The sequence below is a fragment of the Nannospalax galili genome, unplaced genomic scaffold, assembly GCF_000622305.1.
Source record: "Nannospalax galili isolate Female #2095 unplaced genomic scaffold, S.galili_v1.0 scaffold668, whole genome shotgun sequence".
NCBI lineage: Eukaryota > Metazoa > Chordata > Mammalia > Rodentia > Spalacidae > Nannospalax > Nannospalax galili.
The window spans coordinates 1,066,078-1,084,556 of NW_008358090.1; the positions used below are offsets into that span (position 1 = coordinate 1,066,078).

Consider the following 18,479-nt stretch of genomic DNA (forward strand, 5'->3'; position numbering starts at 1 on the left):
ATGGAGTGGGGGGGAACCCAGGTGTCTTCTCATATTGTAGTCATGTGTCAAATCAAAACCTGGGGCTAGCTGGGGATGGGAGCCCACTCTTTTAATCCTAACATTTGGGAGCCAGTCACAGGTAGATCTGTGAGATTAAAGCCAGCCTAGGCTACATAGTGAGTTCCAGGCCAGCTGGGGTTACAGGGAGACTGTCTCGAAACAAAAATACAGGGGCTAGAGAGATGGCTCAGCAGTTAAGAACACTGGCTGTTCTTGCAGAAGACCTGGGTTCGAATCCCAGCATCCACATGGCAGCTAACAACTGTCCATAACTCCAGTTCCAGGGGATCTGACAGCCTCTTCTGTCCTCCACAGGCACTGCACGACATGGGTGCACTTATCTACATGCAGGCAATACACACATACACATAAAATAAAAATAATAAAATATTTTTTAAAAACCAAAAATATAGCCGGGCACAGTGGCGCAGGCCTTTAATCCCAGCACTCGGGAGACAGAGGCAGGTGGATCTCTGTGAGTTCGAGGCCAGCCTGGTCTCCATAGTGAATCCAGGACAGCTGGGGCTACAGGGAGACCCTGTCTCAAAAAGACACACACACAAAAAATACAAACAAAATCTACTTGGGGCTAGTTGGGTGTGGCAGTCCAATGTCATTCCTCTACTCAGGTGGCTAAGGCAGGAGGACTAAACAATGAGATCTTTTTAAAAAATTTTTATTATTATTATTATTTTTTTTTTTTTTGAAGCAGGGTCTCCCTGTAGCCCCAGCTGTCCTGGAACTCACTATGTAGACCAGGCTGGCCTTGAACTCACAGAGATCCACCTGCCTCTGCCTCCCAAGTGCTGGGACTACAGGCGTGCGCCACCATGCCCGGCTATTTATTATTTTTATGTGTATGAGTATATTGCCTGCATGTAGATAATAAGTGCACCTGTTACGTGCAATGCCCGCGGAGGACAGAAGAGGCTGTCAGATCCCCTGGAACTGAAGTTATGGACAGTTGTTAGCTACCATGTGGGTGCTCAAATTCAAACCCGGGTCTTCTGCAAGAACAACCAGTGTTCTTAATTAACCGCTGAGATCTTTTCTTCTTCTTCTTTTTTTTTTTTTGTCTTTTTGAGACAGCGTCTCCCTGTAGCCCCAGCTGTCCTGGAACTTGTTATGTAGACCAGGCTGGTCTCGAACTCACAAAGATCTGCCTGCTTCTGCCTCCCAAGTGCTAGGATTAAAGTTGTGCGCCACCATTCCCAGCTTGAGATCTTTTCTTAAACAAAAAAGCCCCCTAAACAAAATCCTGGGTCTGTGATTAGGCAGGACTCTTTGACCTTCAGCCCTCAAACTTCCCACAGCAGTTGCCTAGGTTCTAGGCTGTCAAGGTAGTTGCTGGTCCTGCCACCACAGCAATCCATGATGGCATAGGACAGATTCCTTGCCCGTGCTCTCCCCTGCTTCTCTAGGTAGTGCTGAGCCCCAGGACTTTAGCCTTCCGTGCTCCTCTCCATGGCCTAAGTGACCACAGTTGTAGTGATTCTAGTGCCACTATCCAGTTTCCCCCTGTTCTCCTATGCCCATGATAACCCTAACTGTATATCTCTCCTGCTGGGCTGCACCCTCCCTGAACACAGGAAGGCCAGGGCTCTAGGGAGAGAGGATCTGAGGCAACCTTCTCAGGACCATACATTTTGGTTGTGTCCAGTGGGTACAGCAGTCCTAACTTGCTAAACTGCCCATCTACCTCCCTTCCAGGTGGCATCTGCTGCCCCAGAGATCCCAGAAGTTTGTGGACCTCAAGGAGATGGCTGCTGGTGTCATACGATCTGTCTGTGACTTCAGGCTGCCCCTGCCATCCCACCAGCCCTTCCTGCCCCAAGACCTGGAGCCTCCAGAAAATTCTGAAGAGGAAGAGGAGGAAGAAGAGGAGGAAGAGGAAGAGGAGGAGGAGAGAGACCCGGAGCTACAAGGCAAGGGACTCCAAGGTTATAGCCCAGATCCCCAGGCCTTGGGAGTGGCCCCCCAGGGTCCCAGCAGCCCTGAGACCCCACTGCAACTGCTGCGCTTCTCAGAACTCATCAGTGGCGACATCCAACGGTATTTTGGCCGTAAGGACACAGGGCAGGACCCAGATGCCTGTGATGTCTATGCTGACAGACGCCCAACCAACTGCTCTGCCCGGGAGCTGTACTATGCTGACCTGGTATGCCTGGCCCGTGGTGGGCTCCCAGAGGATGAGGAGGCTGCAGAGCCTGGGGTACACTCACCTGGGAGGCATGATGGGCAGGCACACAGGCTGGGCCCTGGGAGAGATAGGGTACCACCATTGGGCCCCCTGGCTGAGCTCTTTGATTATGGGCTGCGGCAGTTTTCTGGGCCTAGTGCTGGCCGCAGACTGAGGCTGGAGAGGAAGTACAGCCACATTACCCCCATGAACCAGAGAAAACTGCCTCCATCCTTCTGGAAGGAGCCAACACCCAGCCCACTAGGCCTGCTTCACTCTGGCACACCAGATTTTAGTGACTTGCTGGCCAGCTGGTCAACTGAAGTGGGCCCTGAGCTGCAGGGTGGGGGTACCCAGGCCCCCGAGGGGACACAACTAGCTGAAGCCTAGTGAGTAGATGGGTCAGGAGTGTGCTGGGGCAGCAGAGTGGCCCTTCCTAGGGTGCCCAGTCTCTCCTTTTTGTAGCTCAGGCCCCTTCCTTTGTGGGTCTAGTCAGGCAGTCATGATGCTGGCTCTTCCCTCAGGAGAGCAGAGGCCTTTCCAGGTCTAGTAGGAGACTCTGGTCTTGTCCTGAGTCCAGAGCTACTGCCACCAGCAGACGGGGGTAGAGCAGTGAGGCATCCAGACCCAACCACACCTGAGTACCCACACTCAGAGGACCCCACTGTATACAGGGGCCCTCAGAGCTCTGCCCACAGGAAGTAGATGAGACTTGGGCAAGAGCCATGGGTCACTTGCATACTCATTCACTCTGGAGAGGCCCATTCTACTAGGCTAGCCATAAGATTCAAGTCAGTGGTAAGGGACAGCTGGGATAGTGCCTATGCCAGGCCAGCTCTCTCGACTGCCTCTCTCTGTGTTGAACCCATCTCAGCTGGACTAGGGGGCAGGACCAGGGACTATAAGTTGAGTCTAGGTTTTCTGAAGATGCTGGAAGAGGAGAATTGTCTGATCATACAAAGAAACATGGCTGTTTACACACCAGATTCATGCCCAGAAGTGACTTCCTTGCTGGTACTAAAGTGTTAGTGAGCAGCTGGGCAGGGATGAGGATGACTGGAGATGGGTCAGGCCTTAGGCTATAGCTTCTGTGTGTCCCTGGCAGGTGTGGCCTGGTGCCTCTGTGCAGAGCTCCAAGGAAAGTGATAGCATGGTGCCAGGGTGGGCAGGGCAGGAAAGGTCCTTCAGGGTCAATAAACTTCTGGTTTTGTTCCCTCCCACTACTTGACATTCCCTGTCAGTCCCATGAACTGCTCAGAGATCATTCCATTAGGTAATAGGCGACTCCGACTCCAACAAGTACAGGACTTGCACATTTATTTCTGGGGCAGGGTCGGAGACTTGAATTGGGGTTTAAGCTTCCAATGGGACATCTCCAAGACTGCTCCTGGTCTCCGCTGGGCCACTAGGTTCATAAGGACTGCCTTCCACTGAAGCCACCTGTGCAGAGACATAGTTCATGCCCAACACATCTCTTTATGGCCAGCCTGCTACCCTGAAGAGACCCAGGCTCCCAGCTACCCACCTCACAGCCTGATACATGCCCCAGCAGTTTATAGGGATCAGCTCGCCCAGGGCCATGTCCTTAATGAAGAACTGCTGCCTCACCAGGGACATGAAAACCCTCTTGCTGCCCAGTGTCAGCAGCCAGGGGCCTTCCTCACTCCACAGGTGCAGCATGCTCTCACGCAGGGTTGCAATCTCCTTTGTGCGCTGTGTATGCGGATGTGGCATTAATAGGACCTATGGAGGATCTATGAGGGACAAGGCTGCAGGAAGTAAGAGCTGGACCATAGCTAATGGGGGAGGCTTATCTCCTATGAGGAAGCCCAGCAGGAGGCTTTCATCTCCAGGAAACACTGCTCAGCATCAGCCGACCAGTGGCCTGCCTGGGGGCCCTGGAGACAGGAGCAGAGGAATTTGGGGTGGGCAGAGGGCAATGGGTCAGTGGCTCTCCCAGGATTTCCACTTACCAGCTTGGTCTCAGTATTAAACTTCAGGTTCTGGATGGTCTTATTGGTCTGGAGACTGTTCTCCAACTTTATCATTTGCTTCTGAAACTAAACACAGCTCCAATCATGGACAGACATGGATGGCTGTTGTTCCAATGACCCTAAAGGCACCACCCCAGAATCATTGAGTGCCTAGAGCTTGGGCAAGTGGCCAGGCACAGGTAGTGTCCCAGGGCTTGAAGAATACCGTGACCAGCTAGCCTTGGATCTCAGCAATCTTCCATCCAGGGTTTTCCTCCTTCAGCAGGTGCACAGACAGCATCAGGATAGGCAGCTCCTGCCACACTGACTCAACCTCAGATTCCCTGTGGGCACCAAGGTTGGCTCTAGAGGGTCACGGAGCCCAAAGGAGGAGGCTCAGGCTAGAGCTTAGGACTGTCACTTCTGAGGGTTAAGCTTGAGGGTACATGCAGGCTACACCAAAGGGGAGGTGAGCACAGAGAGGGGCTAGCTGAGAACAAGGCAGTCACAGGTATGGGGGGCAGGGCTTGGAAGAGTACCATGGGGACCAAAGGAGATCAGGAAGAGTCAACAGAGTTCCTGTTCCTTCCAGAGGCTAAGAAGCTGAAAGCCCTCACCTGGCCTTGCCCTTGGCGGAGATCTTCAGGTCCATATCACTCTTTTGGAGAACACATTTATTTATCTGAGACACTTTCTATCTGTGGGGTAGGTAGGAGCCAAGGTGACTCAGCACAGTTAGCTTGGAGCCCCAGGCCAACTCAGGCCCAGCCTAGGTCTGGATCCTTGTGGCTGTCTGCACCTTGGTTTTACCTACCTGCCGGGGAGGCTGTTCATTTTCTCTTGCACCTCCTGCAGGTGAGCTACAACCTCCTTCAGCCACTGGGCCAGGTCCTTCAGGGACTCCCTCTCCATACCTTTCCATTCAGCCTGTGCCTAGAATTTCAACACCAGGTGAGGGATGGTAGACAGATGGGTAAATAGTGCTGATTGGAGTCAGATTACAGGAAGGCCCCAGAGTTAAGGTGAGGAATACCCCCATATTCACCTCCTCTGACTCTATGCACATTTTTGTGTAGGCCTGTACTTGGCTCAGGGCAGCCTGGTTAGGCATCCATCACAGGGACAGACATACCAACAAAGCTAAGGCAGCCCTGGAGGTTTTCCCAGGCAAGACTACCTGGCTGAACAGAGCCATACCCCCAAGGAGGTGGCCACCTCTACTGTCCACTGATAACTGGTAGTGATAGAGACAGAGAACAAACTGGCCACACTGCAGGATGGGCACAGATGTTGGGTCAGAGGAACTGTTGGGAACTGTTCTGGTCACACACGAACAGAGAGGCTGCAGGGTTGAAGTTGGAGGATCTAGTCACTAGACTAGAGGGTGGTCACACAAAGGTGCACTGTTCACAGCAACTACAAAAGAGAAACAGCCCCTTGTGTCCATCCACAGAGGAGTGAGCAAGCAAAATACGGACTGCCTACATGAGGGGCCATTACCCAGCTGTAAGGGGAGGAGGCATGGTTCACCTTCCTGGGTCATTCTAAATGACCCAGGAAGGCAGCTCAGAAGAGAACCCTGAGACAAAAGGCCATATGCTGATACAAAGCATATCAACAATACACAAATTAGACCCAGATGGAGGAGAGGTAAGACTTCAAAAGATTCTGGGGTTTCCAATTGGGGGTGACAAGCAAATTCTAAAATTGACTTGGGTGATGGTTTCTCCATGAATGTAATAAAGCCACTGAACTGATCACAGATGATCCCTCTACTCAGAAAGCTGAGACAGGATTCTGAGTATAGGGTCAACCAAGGCTACACAGAAAGATCCTCTAAAAACAAAACAAAATGGGACTGGAGAGATGGCTCAATGATTAAGAGCACTGGCTGCTCCTTCAGAGGACCTGGGTTCAATTCCCAGCACCCACATGGCAGCTAACAACTGTCCATAACTCCATTCTAGGAGGTCCGACACCCTCTTCTGATCTCTGTGGGTACTGCATGACATGGGTACACTTATACACATTAATGCAATACACTCATACACATAAAATAAAAAATAGGGGGCTGGAGAAATGACTTGGTTAAGAACACTGGTTGTTCTTGCAGAAGACCCGGGTTTGAATCCCAGCTCCCACATGGCGACTAACAACTGTCCGTAACTACAGTCCCAGGGGATCCGACAGACTCTTCTGACCTCTGCGGGCATTGCACGACACGGGTGCACTTACCTACATGCAGGCAATACACACATACACATAAAATAAAAAGAATAAATAAAAATTTAAAAATAAAAAAAAATATTAAAAGCAAAAACAAAACAAAACAACCTCCCGACATACACAAAACAAAAACAAATAAGGAGCTAAAGTGGCTCAGTGGTTAAGAGCACTGGAGTTTGGTTCCCAGCACCCATATCAAGTGGTCACAACCACCTGTAATTCCAGCTCCAGGGGATCTGACGCCCTCTTCTGGCTTCTGCAGGCACTGGCACACCCATACACATAAAAAGTAAAATAAAAATCCTGAGTTGGAGAGATGGCTCAGTGATTAGGAGCACTTGCTGTTCTTTCAAAGGACCTAAATTCAATTCCCAGCATCCATATCTGGTAGCTCACAATCACCTGTAACTCCAGCTCTAGAGGATCTGATGCCCTCTTCTGGTGTCTGTGAGCACTGCCCACCCCCCATACACACATACAAATAAATAATAAAATAAATCTTTGGGGATGGAGAGATGGCTCAGCAGTTAAGAACACTGTCTGCTTTTGCAGAGGACCTGGGTCTGGTTCCCAGCACCAACATGGCAGCTAACAATCATCTGTAACTCCAGTTCCAGGAGTTCGAACACTCTCTTCCAACACAGTCTCTGCACTTACATACATGCAAGCAATATATTCATACACATAAGAAAATAATAAGCCGGGCGTGGTGGTACACACCTTTAATCCCAGCACTGGGGAGGCAGAGGCAGGCAGATCCCTGTGAGTTCAAGGCCAGCCTGTTCTACATAGTGAGTGCCAGGACAGCTAGAGCTACAAGGAGACCCTGTTTCAAAAAGACCAAAAAAAAAAAAAAAAAAAGAAAAGAAAAATATTTTAAAAATAAAATAACTCTTTAAAAAAATAACAACGGGGTAGAGAGATGACTTGGTGGTTAGAAGCACTGGCTGCTTTGCAGAGGACCCAGGTTCAGTTCCCAGCACCCACATGGCAGTTTACAACCATCTGTAACTCCAATTCCAGGTGATCTGATACCCTCTTCTGTCTTCTTGTGGGCATTGCACACATGTGGTCCACTTACAGAATGGCAGGTATGGCAGGTAAAACACAACACAAAATAAAAATAAATAAAAATACTTAAAAACCCAAACACATAAAACATAAAAAAATGAACAAAACCTACTGAATTGTATATGTTAAAAGATGAAGAAAAAAGGACCAGGGGCTGAGGGTACTACAGAAGCCACTCTGCCTGGCTCAGAGGGCCAGGCCTCTGCCCTTGGCCCTGTTCTTCTCTAGTGTCGTTCCTTCTGAGACTGTCCAGCTCACCTGGGACAGATTCAGACCTAGTGTCTGGTCCTGCAAGTCCAGCCTCCAGCTCAGAGCTAGACAGTGGTCACTCAGGTCCTTCAGCTGCTGGTCAAGCCCTGCCACTGACCCCTCTAGAACCTGGCTCTTCTCTTGGAGCTGCAAGGGACAACATGAGTCAGGGAGATCTCAGTTGGCGACCCACGTCTGTGTGCATGGGAATATCTCATGATACCTAACCTACCTGACCCCTTACCATTGCCAATACACCCTGTGTCTCCTGCTGGGCCAGCTTGCCAGCTAGCTGCACAGCCTCCAGATTCTCATGGATGTAGGAGGCCAGCTCCCCAGCCTGGGTCTCCTCCAAGCTGACCTTGGCATGTTGGGGCCAAAACTATCCCTAAGCACTAGCCAGAGAAGGGGTCTGGTTGCCAGCTCTAGAACTTTCTAGGAGATCTCATGGACCAGAGGACAGATGCTAGCAAAAAGGGGCTGTGTTTCTCACTGAGGGATAGGGTCAGGGAGGGATGAAAGTTCCCGCAGAGGTTACTCCGTCATGACATATCTAATTGGTCTAGTGCTTGGGGCTGGTGAGACAGAGGCAGGGCATTCCCCAGCTGAGGGACTGGGTAGCCCATTGGCATGACAGGACACCCACCGAGCCTTCTGCTCAGCTAGTAGGACACGGTTCATTGACACCCGGTTCTGCCGCACAAACTTGGTCAGATGAACCACAGCCTTGTCCAGACCCCGGCACTCCTCCAGCAGGTGGCCTTCCTCTTCCTGCTGTGGCACAGGCAGCCCTGAGTCCTGGTGTCCACTCCATCTCCCATCCCACCTGGCTACCCAGGCCCACCTCACGCTGATCCCATAGGGCCAGCAAACGCTCCTCTGTCAGCTCCTGCAGCTTCTGCCAGCGGCCTTCCAGCTCCTCTCGAAGGCTGCTTTCTGCCCTCAGCCATGTGCTTTCTGAGGTCTTCATTCTCTGTGGGGACACTCCTGGCTACTATGAGTCTGTTCCCTGCCTGGGCAAGCCATGAGGGTACTGAGCCCCAACCAAGGCCCTCACCTGCTCTAAAGCCAGGAAGCTCTTCTGTAGAAAACTGCACAGCTTGTATTCCCTCTTTAAGAAGCGAAGGCTCATCTCCTCACCGAGTTTGGTTAACTGTGCCTGTGAGGGGCCACATGGTCATTTATAGCCTGCCTGCTAGGCAGCCTACCTCGCTTAGTGTATTTTCTTAGCCCCGGTTACATTCCCCCTAATGTGCCCAATCCCTGCATAGCCAGCACACTTTGAGCAGGAAAGAAGGCAGGGTGAACAGGGCTCACTGTCCCCTTAAAAGACCAGCTCACAGGCCAAGAAGGATCCTGAAGGTCAAGGTCATGGGCACATCTAGACCACTCAGTGCCCATCCAGACTCCCAGATGTATCCAGAGAAGGGTGATGCAATGGCCACTGGATTCTATGCTGAGCTGGAGCCTCAGTAAGTGAAGTAGGTGTGAGGATACCCTCAGTACAACCCCACATGTGGGAACACCCCATTTTTTTTTTTTAGATTTTGTTTTTTGTCTTTTTTTTTTTTTTTGGTCTTTTTGAGACGGGGTCTCCCTGTAGCCCCAGCTGACCTGGAACTCACTATATAGACCAGGCTGGCCTTGAACTTACAGAGATCCACTTGCCTCTGCAGGTGTGCACCACCATGCCCAGCCATTTTTAAAATATTTTACTTATTGGGACTGGAGAGATGGCTCAGCAATTAAGAGTACTGGCTGCTCTTGCAGAGGACCCGAGTTCAATTTCCAGCACCCACATGGCAGCTAACAACCATCTGTAGCTCTAGTTCTGGGGAATCCGACACCCTTTTCAACCTCCTTGGGCACTGCACGACATGGGTACACCTACCTACATGCAGGCAATACACTCATACACATAAAATAAAAATAAGTAAGATATTTTATTTAATTTTTTAGTCAAAGAATTACTGGCAGCTGATTACTGCTGGGTGAGGAAGAACTGATCTTCTTAAAGGGAGGGATTCTAGATAGGCTGACTAGACCTCAATGAATGAACTTGTTCTGAGGGACGTCTGGGGACAGTAACTTCACACGTTAGGCCTTAACACAAATGACAGAATGTGTGAAATCCAGTGGAGTAGGGGGGCTGTGGAAGGGTGCCAATGGGGAAGGGGGTATAAAGATGGGATATAAAGATGATTCAGATCTTCAGTATGAAACACACAAAAATTCAATTAAAAATTTACAAAAAAATATTGATGGCTGGGGTTCCTTTTCGGTGGTACACCTGCCAGTGAGTTACCTATACGCCTGTAAATTATCCCAATAAACTCATTTGTCTACCAACCTGGACTTGACGGAATCTTTCTTTGGCCTTCCCTATTTGGGGTGAATAAATGTTTCTTTTATATCTTCCTAGGAATGTCAGGATTTGACAAAGTTAAATTGAGTAGCACGTGCCTATAATTATAGCACTCAGAAGGCAGAGGTGCAAGGGTTGCTGTGAGTTTGAAGTCATCCTGTGTTATAAAGTGAGACTGTCTTCCCTCACCCTGCCAAAGAAAAGTCATAAAAACACCCTCTACCCAACAGCATCCATTTGCCTATCACATTCTACTTGGCCACAGGGCTCTCCTGCCATCAGCCCTAGCGCTCAGGCCCTGATCAGGCCAGTCTGGGCACAGATGGCTCCTGGGGAAGAGCCACTGCAGGCCACTGCAGAAGGGGATCCAATGAGGGTCAGCCACTTTTTTTTTTTTTTAAACAGGGTCATGTATAGCTTAGCTTGACTCAAATACTTGACTCAAAGGCTGACCTCAAATTCTTTATGTAGTAGAGAATGATCTTGAACTTCAAATCCCTGTCTCTAGCTCCTAAGAGTTAGGATTATATGTACTACCATGCTCAGTTTTATGGGAGCTGGGAATCAAACCTAGGACTTCATGAATGCTAGGCAAGCACTCTATCAAATGAGCCACATCCCCGGCCCTCAGTCACTTTTTCTGTAGAGCCAGACAGCAAATAATTTAAGCTCACAGGGTCTCTCTGGAAACCTCTCAACTCTAGTCCCAAAATAGCTATTGTCAATATATTAAACAAATGTTCATGGCTCTGTTCCAATAAAACTTTATTTATAAAACTAGGCAGTGAAGCTGGGCATGGTGGAGCACGCCTTTAATCCTAGCACTCAGGAGACAGAGGCAGGTGGATCTCTGTGAGTTCAAGGCCAGCCTGGTCTCCACAGTGAATCCAGGCCAGCTGGGGCTACAGGGAGACCCTGTCTCAAAAAAACGGGGGGGGGGCAGTGAAGTTCAGTAATGTTTGACACCAGCCCCGGATAGCCCTCAAAGGGGCTGCACTCAGGTAAAACGCAGGCATCCCCAGGAGGAAAAGTGTCTTCTATGCCCAGCCTGGCAGAAATCCTTAGCTCAAAGACACCGTCCTCTCAATGCAGCTAATGTGTTAACTTCCCAATGGCCATGAAGGGGATACCACCAACTCTAAACAGTGGAGTTATGTGGGAGCAGCTGGAAGTACCCAGTCTATCCTGCCTGCCCTACTCTTCCAGGAGCCTGGACACAGTATGGCCACTGTAGTCCCTGGTCTCTGACTGCAGAGCTGTGGAGTTAGGTGGCAGACATGACACCCATTCCCAAGTGCCATGCTGCAGTAAAGGCCCCTCCTAAGGGAGGGACACCCTGATAATTTGTGACTCCTACATAAAGGGAACTTCTGAGGGAAAGTGGCTGAAGAAGGGGCTTTAGGACCAGATGTTCCTTTTCTTCACTGGTGCTAGATGAAACAAGAGAGGCAGAAAGAGGCACCTGCACCTGGCACCCACCCCTGTGCCTTCTGTTCCCCAAACCTGCAACAATAAGGCATTTGAAACATGATTGTGCAACAGCAGGGAGTTTTCAATTAAGATTGCAGTTAATGTCAGTGAATGTCAGAGTCAGAGTCATCTGGGATGAGGGATGACAGGCCATCACATCAGACCAGTGGGAATGGTGAGCCTGCCCTTATACCATCATGTGGACAAAACCAAACAGCCAAAGGGAAGAGACAACTATTGATGGCAAGACCATAGGCTGGGGCCAGAAGTCTCCTACCCAGGCCCTATTGTGGCCCCTGCTTAGGCTAGGCCCCACTTCCCAAGGGGCACCTGCATCTTGGTCACCTCGTGGTCCACCTTCTGGCTGGTGTCTTCTTGGCTCCTCTGCAGGGTGTTACAGGCTGCCTCCCAGCCCTGCTCCTGTTGCCTCAGCAAGCCAGTCAACTTGGCCAGCCTATACGTGGTAGGTGCAGTCATACCAATTTATCTAGGGAGCCACAGGGAGGCTGGTAGGACATAGGACACTGGATCCTTCTCAGGTAAGGGTACATAACCCATTCAAGTAACCCGTCGAAAAGGAAACAGACCTTGGAGTCCCCAGTGAGGGCAAGGCACTCAGGAGTGAGAACAGACAAGTGGAGTCCTCATAAGATTCTACAGAGGGTCAGGCCCCCCACAGCAGCGAGCAGCTCAGCACCAAGGGCAGAGGATGGCCCACTGGTGGCAATAGGGGCACAAGGCAGGTGGGACTCCAGCCTCTGTCAGGTGTGAGACCAAGTGAGCCTACAAATCAGGTTTGGAGCCAGCCCAGAGAGGTAGCCCACCTGAGGTTCATTTCCTGTTCGCAACTTTTCCGCTCTGAGTCTTGTAGGGCTTGTGTCCTCCTGATCTGTGTCAAGGCCTCTCGGACCTCCACCAGCCTGGCATAAGGAGTTGCCTTGCCAGGCCCAGGGCAGCTGGGCAGCATTTGTTGCTGCAGGTCTGGTCATGGGACTCTATAACCAGCCTCCCATTACCTGTACAGTCTGCTGTGAGCAGACCCCAATCTGAGTTTGACCATTATGGGTATTGTTTACCTGAGCAAGAAGGTTAATTGGGGAAAAAGACACCCATAGCTGCCCAGAAGCTTTGGCTTCAGTCCCCCCACAGAAGCCTATGCCCATGGGTGTGGGTGAGGGTACCTGTTGTCCAGGGCTTGCATCTGGTTCTGGCCTTGGGGCCCAGGGAACTACAAGGAGGAGGAAGGGAAGGATGGGCAGGTGGAGTGTGCTACTTACCAAGTCCCTCCAGCAGGGATCCAAGTGGACATATAGGAGCTTATATGGCTTGGGGTTTCTGGGATCCATAGGATCAGGATCCAGGAAGCTGTCCCAAGGACCAGGAAAGGGGTGGCTGACTTGTGTTTGTTGCTCTGCCCAATGCCTCACCTCTAATGCCTTCTTCTCAGGACTCCAAGCTGCCTGTTGCACTTCCTGCTGAAGCTGCTACAGCTCTGAGACCTGTAACTGCACTCAGGCACGCATCTGCAGCACAGCTCATGTAACAGGCCCAGTGTGCCATGCTCACAGCACTCCTTGTGTCCCCTAAGGTGAACCACCTCAGCTTACAGTTCAGCTACCCTGGTCAGGGTCAGAATGGGCCAAGTCAAGCTAAGCTATGCCTTCCCTCCTGGAGGTTACCCCAATGTCCCCACCCCAATTTTGGGATGCTTACCACTGCTCCAGCTGTTTCCAGTGCTTAGGGGTGTCATGCTCAGGGACTGAGGACATGGATGCCAGGCCACGGTCCTCATACCTCTCTGAGGTCTCCAGACTCAAGGGCTCAGGATTAGGTAGGTCGTCTGTTAGGAGAATCTCCAGGTCCTCGAGTGTCATAGTGCTTGACTGTGAAGGCAAAAGTCCTAGTGAGGGGCTGTCTGCCAGATCTGGAAGGAGGCACCTTGGGAGCTCATGCTCAGGAAAACTTGCTCCCATAACTCTTGCTCAACATCACCCAGAGCTCAGTGACTCTTGATGAGCCATACAGTCTGGTCCAGCGAGAGGTTAGGTAAGAGGTGTCTAGGCCCTGAGGACACAGTGCTGGGCAGCAGGGCATTGCTTCCACTAGCAGACCCTGTGAGATCCAGAAGCAGGGTTATTCTGCATGTCACCAGAGCTTACCTGACATGGCTTCACCAGCAGTGCCACTTACAGCTCTGGATCTGGGATCATGCCCTTGTGGGCTGCCCAGACTTGGACATCAGGCCAGGGTGGCTGAGTGGCTGGCTGAGAGAGGCCAAGAATCCAGACCACAAGGTGCTGCAGTGCTTGGGAATCAGTTTAGGGATAGAAGTGAAGGCTTTGGGCCACAGAGAGAAGGTGAGGATTGGGAGGGGAGGCTATGGACTTCAGGGAGAAGACTAGGGTTGGGAGGGAAAGTGGTGGGCCTCAGGGAGCAGTTGAGTATAAGGCAGTGGGCTTTTGCACTTACACTTTTGCCACCTCAATGAATCCCAAGGCAGGTAGTTACATCCAGGTTATTCTGGAACCTTCCTTTTCTTACCAGAACCTTGTGACTTCATGGCCAACTGTCAGTGGAACTTGAGCCCTCATCGGTCTTGTCTTGTGGCCCCCTAACTGCTGTTGGCTTCTACAAGCTTTCAGGGGACAGTGAAGTATCACTCTTGCAAAAAAGGCCTTCTGGCTGTGGGGCTGCTAGCCTGTGGCAATAGTGGTTAGGGAGGATGCCCAGGAGCCATCATTGGCCCTTGAGTTGCACACCAGGAGCAGGAGGTTAAGGGCACCTGGGAGCAGACACCTAGAGGGTAGGATGGCAGAAGAGGGTGCCAGTCATGGATGGGGCTACTGGGACTTCAGCTTTCCCAAGAGCTGCAATGAAAATGTCAGCATAAACAAGTGAATTTTGATTGTTTTATTTAATATATCCAAAATATTATTTCAACATGTAGTCAACACAGAATTGTGGACAGATTGCACATGCTTTTTGGTACCAAGTCTTTGAGACCCTATGCAGTGTTTTTCATCCCCTTGGATCTAACAGATACAGCCCTCCCCCACCCTGGTCACTCAGATCTTGCCACCAGGGCCCAGTGGACCAAGCAAAGTAGGTTACAATTTCTCATCAGAGCCTGGCATGCTCAGGCCTGGGTATGGTATGTCACCCAAGCAAACGACAGAAACCACACTGCATGAGCCCCTGAGAATAAGGATGTGAGGATGGGATCAGGAGGCCAGGGTCCCAGGTGAGGTGTGCTACTTCCCTAGTCCTGATCCAGTCTGTGGCTTCCCTTCCTGCAGGGTCCATAGGTTGCTGCAGTACTGAGTTGCAGCCATTGTATCACAGACAGCAGATACTGTTCACAAAGTTATTCACATGTATATCACCACAATGTTGAGTACATGACTCCCCAGAACTGTGAGCCCTAGGCAGGGAACAGGAATTTCTCATTTATATCGATTCAACATGCTCAGCCTATCTCCCCATGGAAGGCAGAGAAAGCCACTCTTTTAGGAGGAGGCTGTTATCTGTCCAGCTTTGCACAGAAGGATCTGTGTGGCTTTCTAACATGTGTGCCAGAGACACTGCAACTATCTTTACAAAGTGACCTAGGGGCAAGGACTGAGGTTGACTGGGAGATATTAAGTCTAGCTTTGACTGAGTAGAGCCAGCTCTGACAACATAGGGTAAAAGTCGATCTCCTTGGCTCTGGTGCTCACAGGCCCATCCCAGTGCTACCCTGGGCTGGCCAAGTCCTCAGAGACTACTGCCCAGGGACACTCATACTATAGTCAGAAGCAAAGCCAACTACTGACATCAGGGTCCTCGGTGCTGTGGGAAGACTGCCTTCCTGCTGTACTCCAAAGTGCAGTGACTCCTAGCTCTGAAAGCCTGGGGCATATTTAGCTGAACTCTGGGATCCAGTCTTCATGTGATTCTCAGCTCTTGAGATCCAGGTATAGAACCAGTCTCCTCAACCTCTAGGCAAAGGCCTAGGGATGGGGCACACTTGGGTTCCCCAATAGAGTGTACTCGATTTCTGTTCTTCATGCTCTTGCTGCCGAGGCTCTTGGTGGTGTGGGCAGTGTGGCCAGAGGACAGGTGCTCAGAGACAGAATAGAAACAGTGACGAGTACAGCGCTTGACCCCCCCCCCACAAAAAAACAAACAAACAAACAAACAAAAACTAGCCTCTCCTGGCTCTGGGAAGTAAGCCTCAGGGGACATGGTTGCCCACATTTGAAACCGTGGAGAAGGAACCCAGGAAGGGGGTTAGTCCAAGGATTGGAGGGGCCAGAGCACAGGATGTAAACCAACTGCTCACATCAGGGTCAGGCCCCCATACCAGCTAGGCCCAGGATGGAGGGCATTTGCTCCTGTTGCTGTGCTGCCCAGGTAGTAAGGCTTTGACTGAGACCAGGAACCCCAGGAGGAAGTGCAGAGGGGTTGGGGTGCCACTGCCCAAGGGAGGAGCTAGCCTTCACGTCTGGGCCAGGGAAAGTTCTTCAAGGCCTCCCTTCCCCAGGCGGTATCTGGCCAGATCCTTCCTGGTCACCAGCCCGACCACCTGCAGGAATAACACCAGGTTAGAGTCCCCACAGGTCTGCAGAACCCTTGCCCCATATGTGACTGGGGATGAGAAGGGGCCTGGGAGCTTTGGCATGGGCCCTGAGGTGGGAATGTGGCCAGAGGAAGCGTAGCCTACATGCCAGTGCCAACTTGGTGTGCAGGACCAGGCTGGGTCCTATGCCTGTATCTCCCGAGGCAGTGATGACCAATGCCCACCTACAACCCAGCAGGGAATACGGGAAGCAAAGTTCAAGCCAGCTCTACCATCCCCTAACAAGACAGACAACGCCTTACCTGATTTTGGTTGTCTACCACCACCAGATGCCTCAGGCCCAGAGCCCGAAACAATTTGAACACACGAGGGAGAGACGCCTCCTGCAAGGTGGTCATAGCCTTCAGTCTATTTCACCCCACTGTGAGAAGAGACCCAATCCCCAAAACCAAGCATTTTCAGGATCCTGAGCTGTCCCTTCCCCTCCATACCTGACTCCAAGCCCCTATGTTCTACAGGTAGGGTCCCTGAGGTCCACTGCCACTTGAAGCCCAACTTCTCTCACATTCTCCCTGACATTCTGGTCAGATGGCCTTCTCAAGGCAGCAAAGCCCCTTGCAACCCTGCTTCTCCTCCTGGTAGCAGTTACTCTACAAGATTCCACCTTTCCAAAGGGTAGGAGGCATAAAACGTGGGTCCTGGAGGTCAACCACATTCTAACCCTACCCTTCAGTCTCCTTTGAGCCATAAGTACCTGGGGCACTGTGTAGGGGGAGGGGTTCATGAACTCAGAAAGGTCCATGGTGCATTCCCGTTCATCTTGAGACACATGGATGGACTGAATCGGAGGGAAGCGGGGATAGGCATCACGGAAGTCCTTCAGTCTCAGTCGCCGATGCACCAGGCCCATGTTGGACCTCTCCACAAATACCTGCAGGCAGTGGCTGGTTAGGCATCTGCCCCTGTGAACAACAATGCCCAGGATACCCCTACCCTTAGGCTGCTGGTGGGTGTACCTTGTGTTTCAAGAGCACGATGAGCTGGGAGCGCAGGATCAAACCCTGGAGCCTGGCTGCCTGCAGGAGAGACAGGAGTCAGAGGCTCCAGGACTGCATGGGGGACTCTGGCTGACTCTCCTATTGCTACACCCCCCACTGGATGTTAACTGTTTAACAGTCACCTCTGATCACAGTGGGCATCTCACTTATTAATCCTTAAAGAACCTGAGACAGGGCAGCTAACCCTGATAGCACAGAGCATGGGAGCCAGGTACTGAGAGGGAATGGCATCAGTAGGTGGCAAGATGCAGCTTGTGTGCTCCTCAAATTCTCTCAAGCTACCAGCACCAATGCCCAACATGTCCCAGAAGGACAGGACCTGGGCAAGTGAGGACAACACTAGCTGGGCTCACATTCTGTCAGCACTTCCTGATAAGTCACAGCCACCAGCACTACAACTGACCAGTCCAGTCTTGTCAGGACCCCATGAAGGCTGTAGTGAGGACAGCCAAGCTACATGTGGATTTTACTGTACATCCAACATGCGGTTTCCTTTTCAGTTGAACTACACAATGTGCCCCTCACCCCCTGCAATCCCATACTTACAGACACTAAATAGAAAGGGACTGGTATGTGGAGAGGCACCCACAGTACCTGGGTGTCGCCTGCATCCTCCACCACAGGAAACCCATTATGATTGGATGCTGTGTCACTGAGAACATCCACAATGATGCCAACCTTCTCTCTCCTCCTCAGACAGGTCACAGGTGTACTCATTACCTCCCTGTCAAGAGGCCCAACCAAAAGACACTGTCAGAGTGCCAGGTATACTATGTGCTGGCAAGATACTTCCTCAAGAGCTTTTATACCATGCGGCAGCTAGGAAACGGGGAATCCAAAGACCTCGTTTTCCATACCATAGATTCAACCAGGAACTGGGAGACTATGTACAGAGTGGCCACAAGGGGAGCCCTAGTGCCTGGGTAGCTCCCCACAGACATGCAGTATCTTCCTTATCCACTCCTCACCCTCAGCACACAGAAACCGACAGCTCAGCAGATCAGCTAGCCATACCTGGCAGTGAGCGAGTGTGAGGTTACAGGGGCCTCCCAGTGAAGGAAGGGCACACTTTGCAGCTGGATGTGCATGTCATACAGGCCCTAAGGGGAGAACCATGATGCAGGACACTGTCCAGAGGTCCTTATGACAAACTGCCTCCCCCAGGACCCCACCACTGCCCTATTACCAATGGAGAACCCAGGGTATATTGTGTCTCTCCTGAAGGAGGGCATATGGAGGTGGCTCTATGTTCTTTTTTCTTTCTGCAGCTGCTGTAGGCCTACCAGAT

At 51.2% G+C, this 18,479-nt stretch overlaps 3 protein-coding genes across 5 annotated transcripts in view; 1 reads left to right on the forward strand and 2 right to left on the reverse strand.

Moving 5' to 3' along the window:
- The first annotated feature begins 1,801 nt into the window (after positions 1-1,801).
- On the forward strand, positions 1,802-2,611 carry LOC115068123 (tau-tubulin kinase 1). Its single transcript, XM_029557742.1, has one exon. The coding sequence runs from the start codon at positions 1,802-1,804 to the stop codon at positions 2,609-2,611; it is 810 nt and encodes a 269-aa protein (XP_029413602.1).
- A 902-nt stretch (positions 2,612-3,513) lies between these two features.
- Positions 3,514-14,332, reverse strand: Ccdc154 (coiled-coil domain containing 154). The gene is given in 17 exon segments (XM_029557775.1): positions 3,514-3,661; positions 3,747-3,934; positions 4,195-4,281; positions 4,421-4,538; positions 4,812-4,892; positions 5,009-5,127; positions 7,750-7,887; positions 7,985-8,122; positions 8,383-8,511; positions 8,585-8,713; positions 8,798-8,899; positions 11,921-12,029; positions 12,400-12,495; positions 12,757-12,803; positions 13,003-13,104; positions 13,107-13,194; positions 13,289-14,332. Coding segments are annotated over 17 exon segments (2,055 nt in total). The 5' UTR covers positions 13,549-14,332; the 3' UTR covers positions 3,514-3,537.
- Positions 14,333-14,470: 138 nt separating this feature from the next.
- Positions 14,471-18,479, reverse strand: part of Clcn7 (chloride voltage-gated channel 7) — a 35,111-nt gene continuing 31,102 nt past the window's right edge. Inside the window, exons 20-25 of one of the 3 annotated variants that reach the window (XM_008856176.1) lie at positions 18,206-18,291; positions 17,786-17,915; positions 17,150-17,209; positions 16,888-17,064; positions 16,436-16,516; positions 14,471-16,139 (exon numbers count right to left, since the gene is read on the reverse strand). In XM_008856176.1, the coding sequence (XP_008854398.1) occupies positions 16,053-16,139; positions 16,436-16,516; positions 16,888-17,064; positions 17,150-17,209; positions 17,786-17,915; positions 18,206-18,291 (621 nt within the window). In that variant the 3' untranslated portion in view covers positions 14,471-16,052. Of the gene's footprint in view, positions 16,140-16,435; positions 16,555-16,615; positions 16,798-16,887; positions 17,065-17,149; positions 17,210-17,785; positions 17,916-18,205; positions 18,292-18,479 lie in introns of those variants that run through there. The other 2 variants (XM_029557774.1, XM_029557773.1) reach the window with 2 other exon arrangements.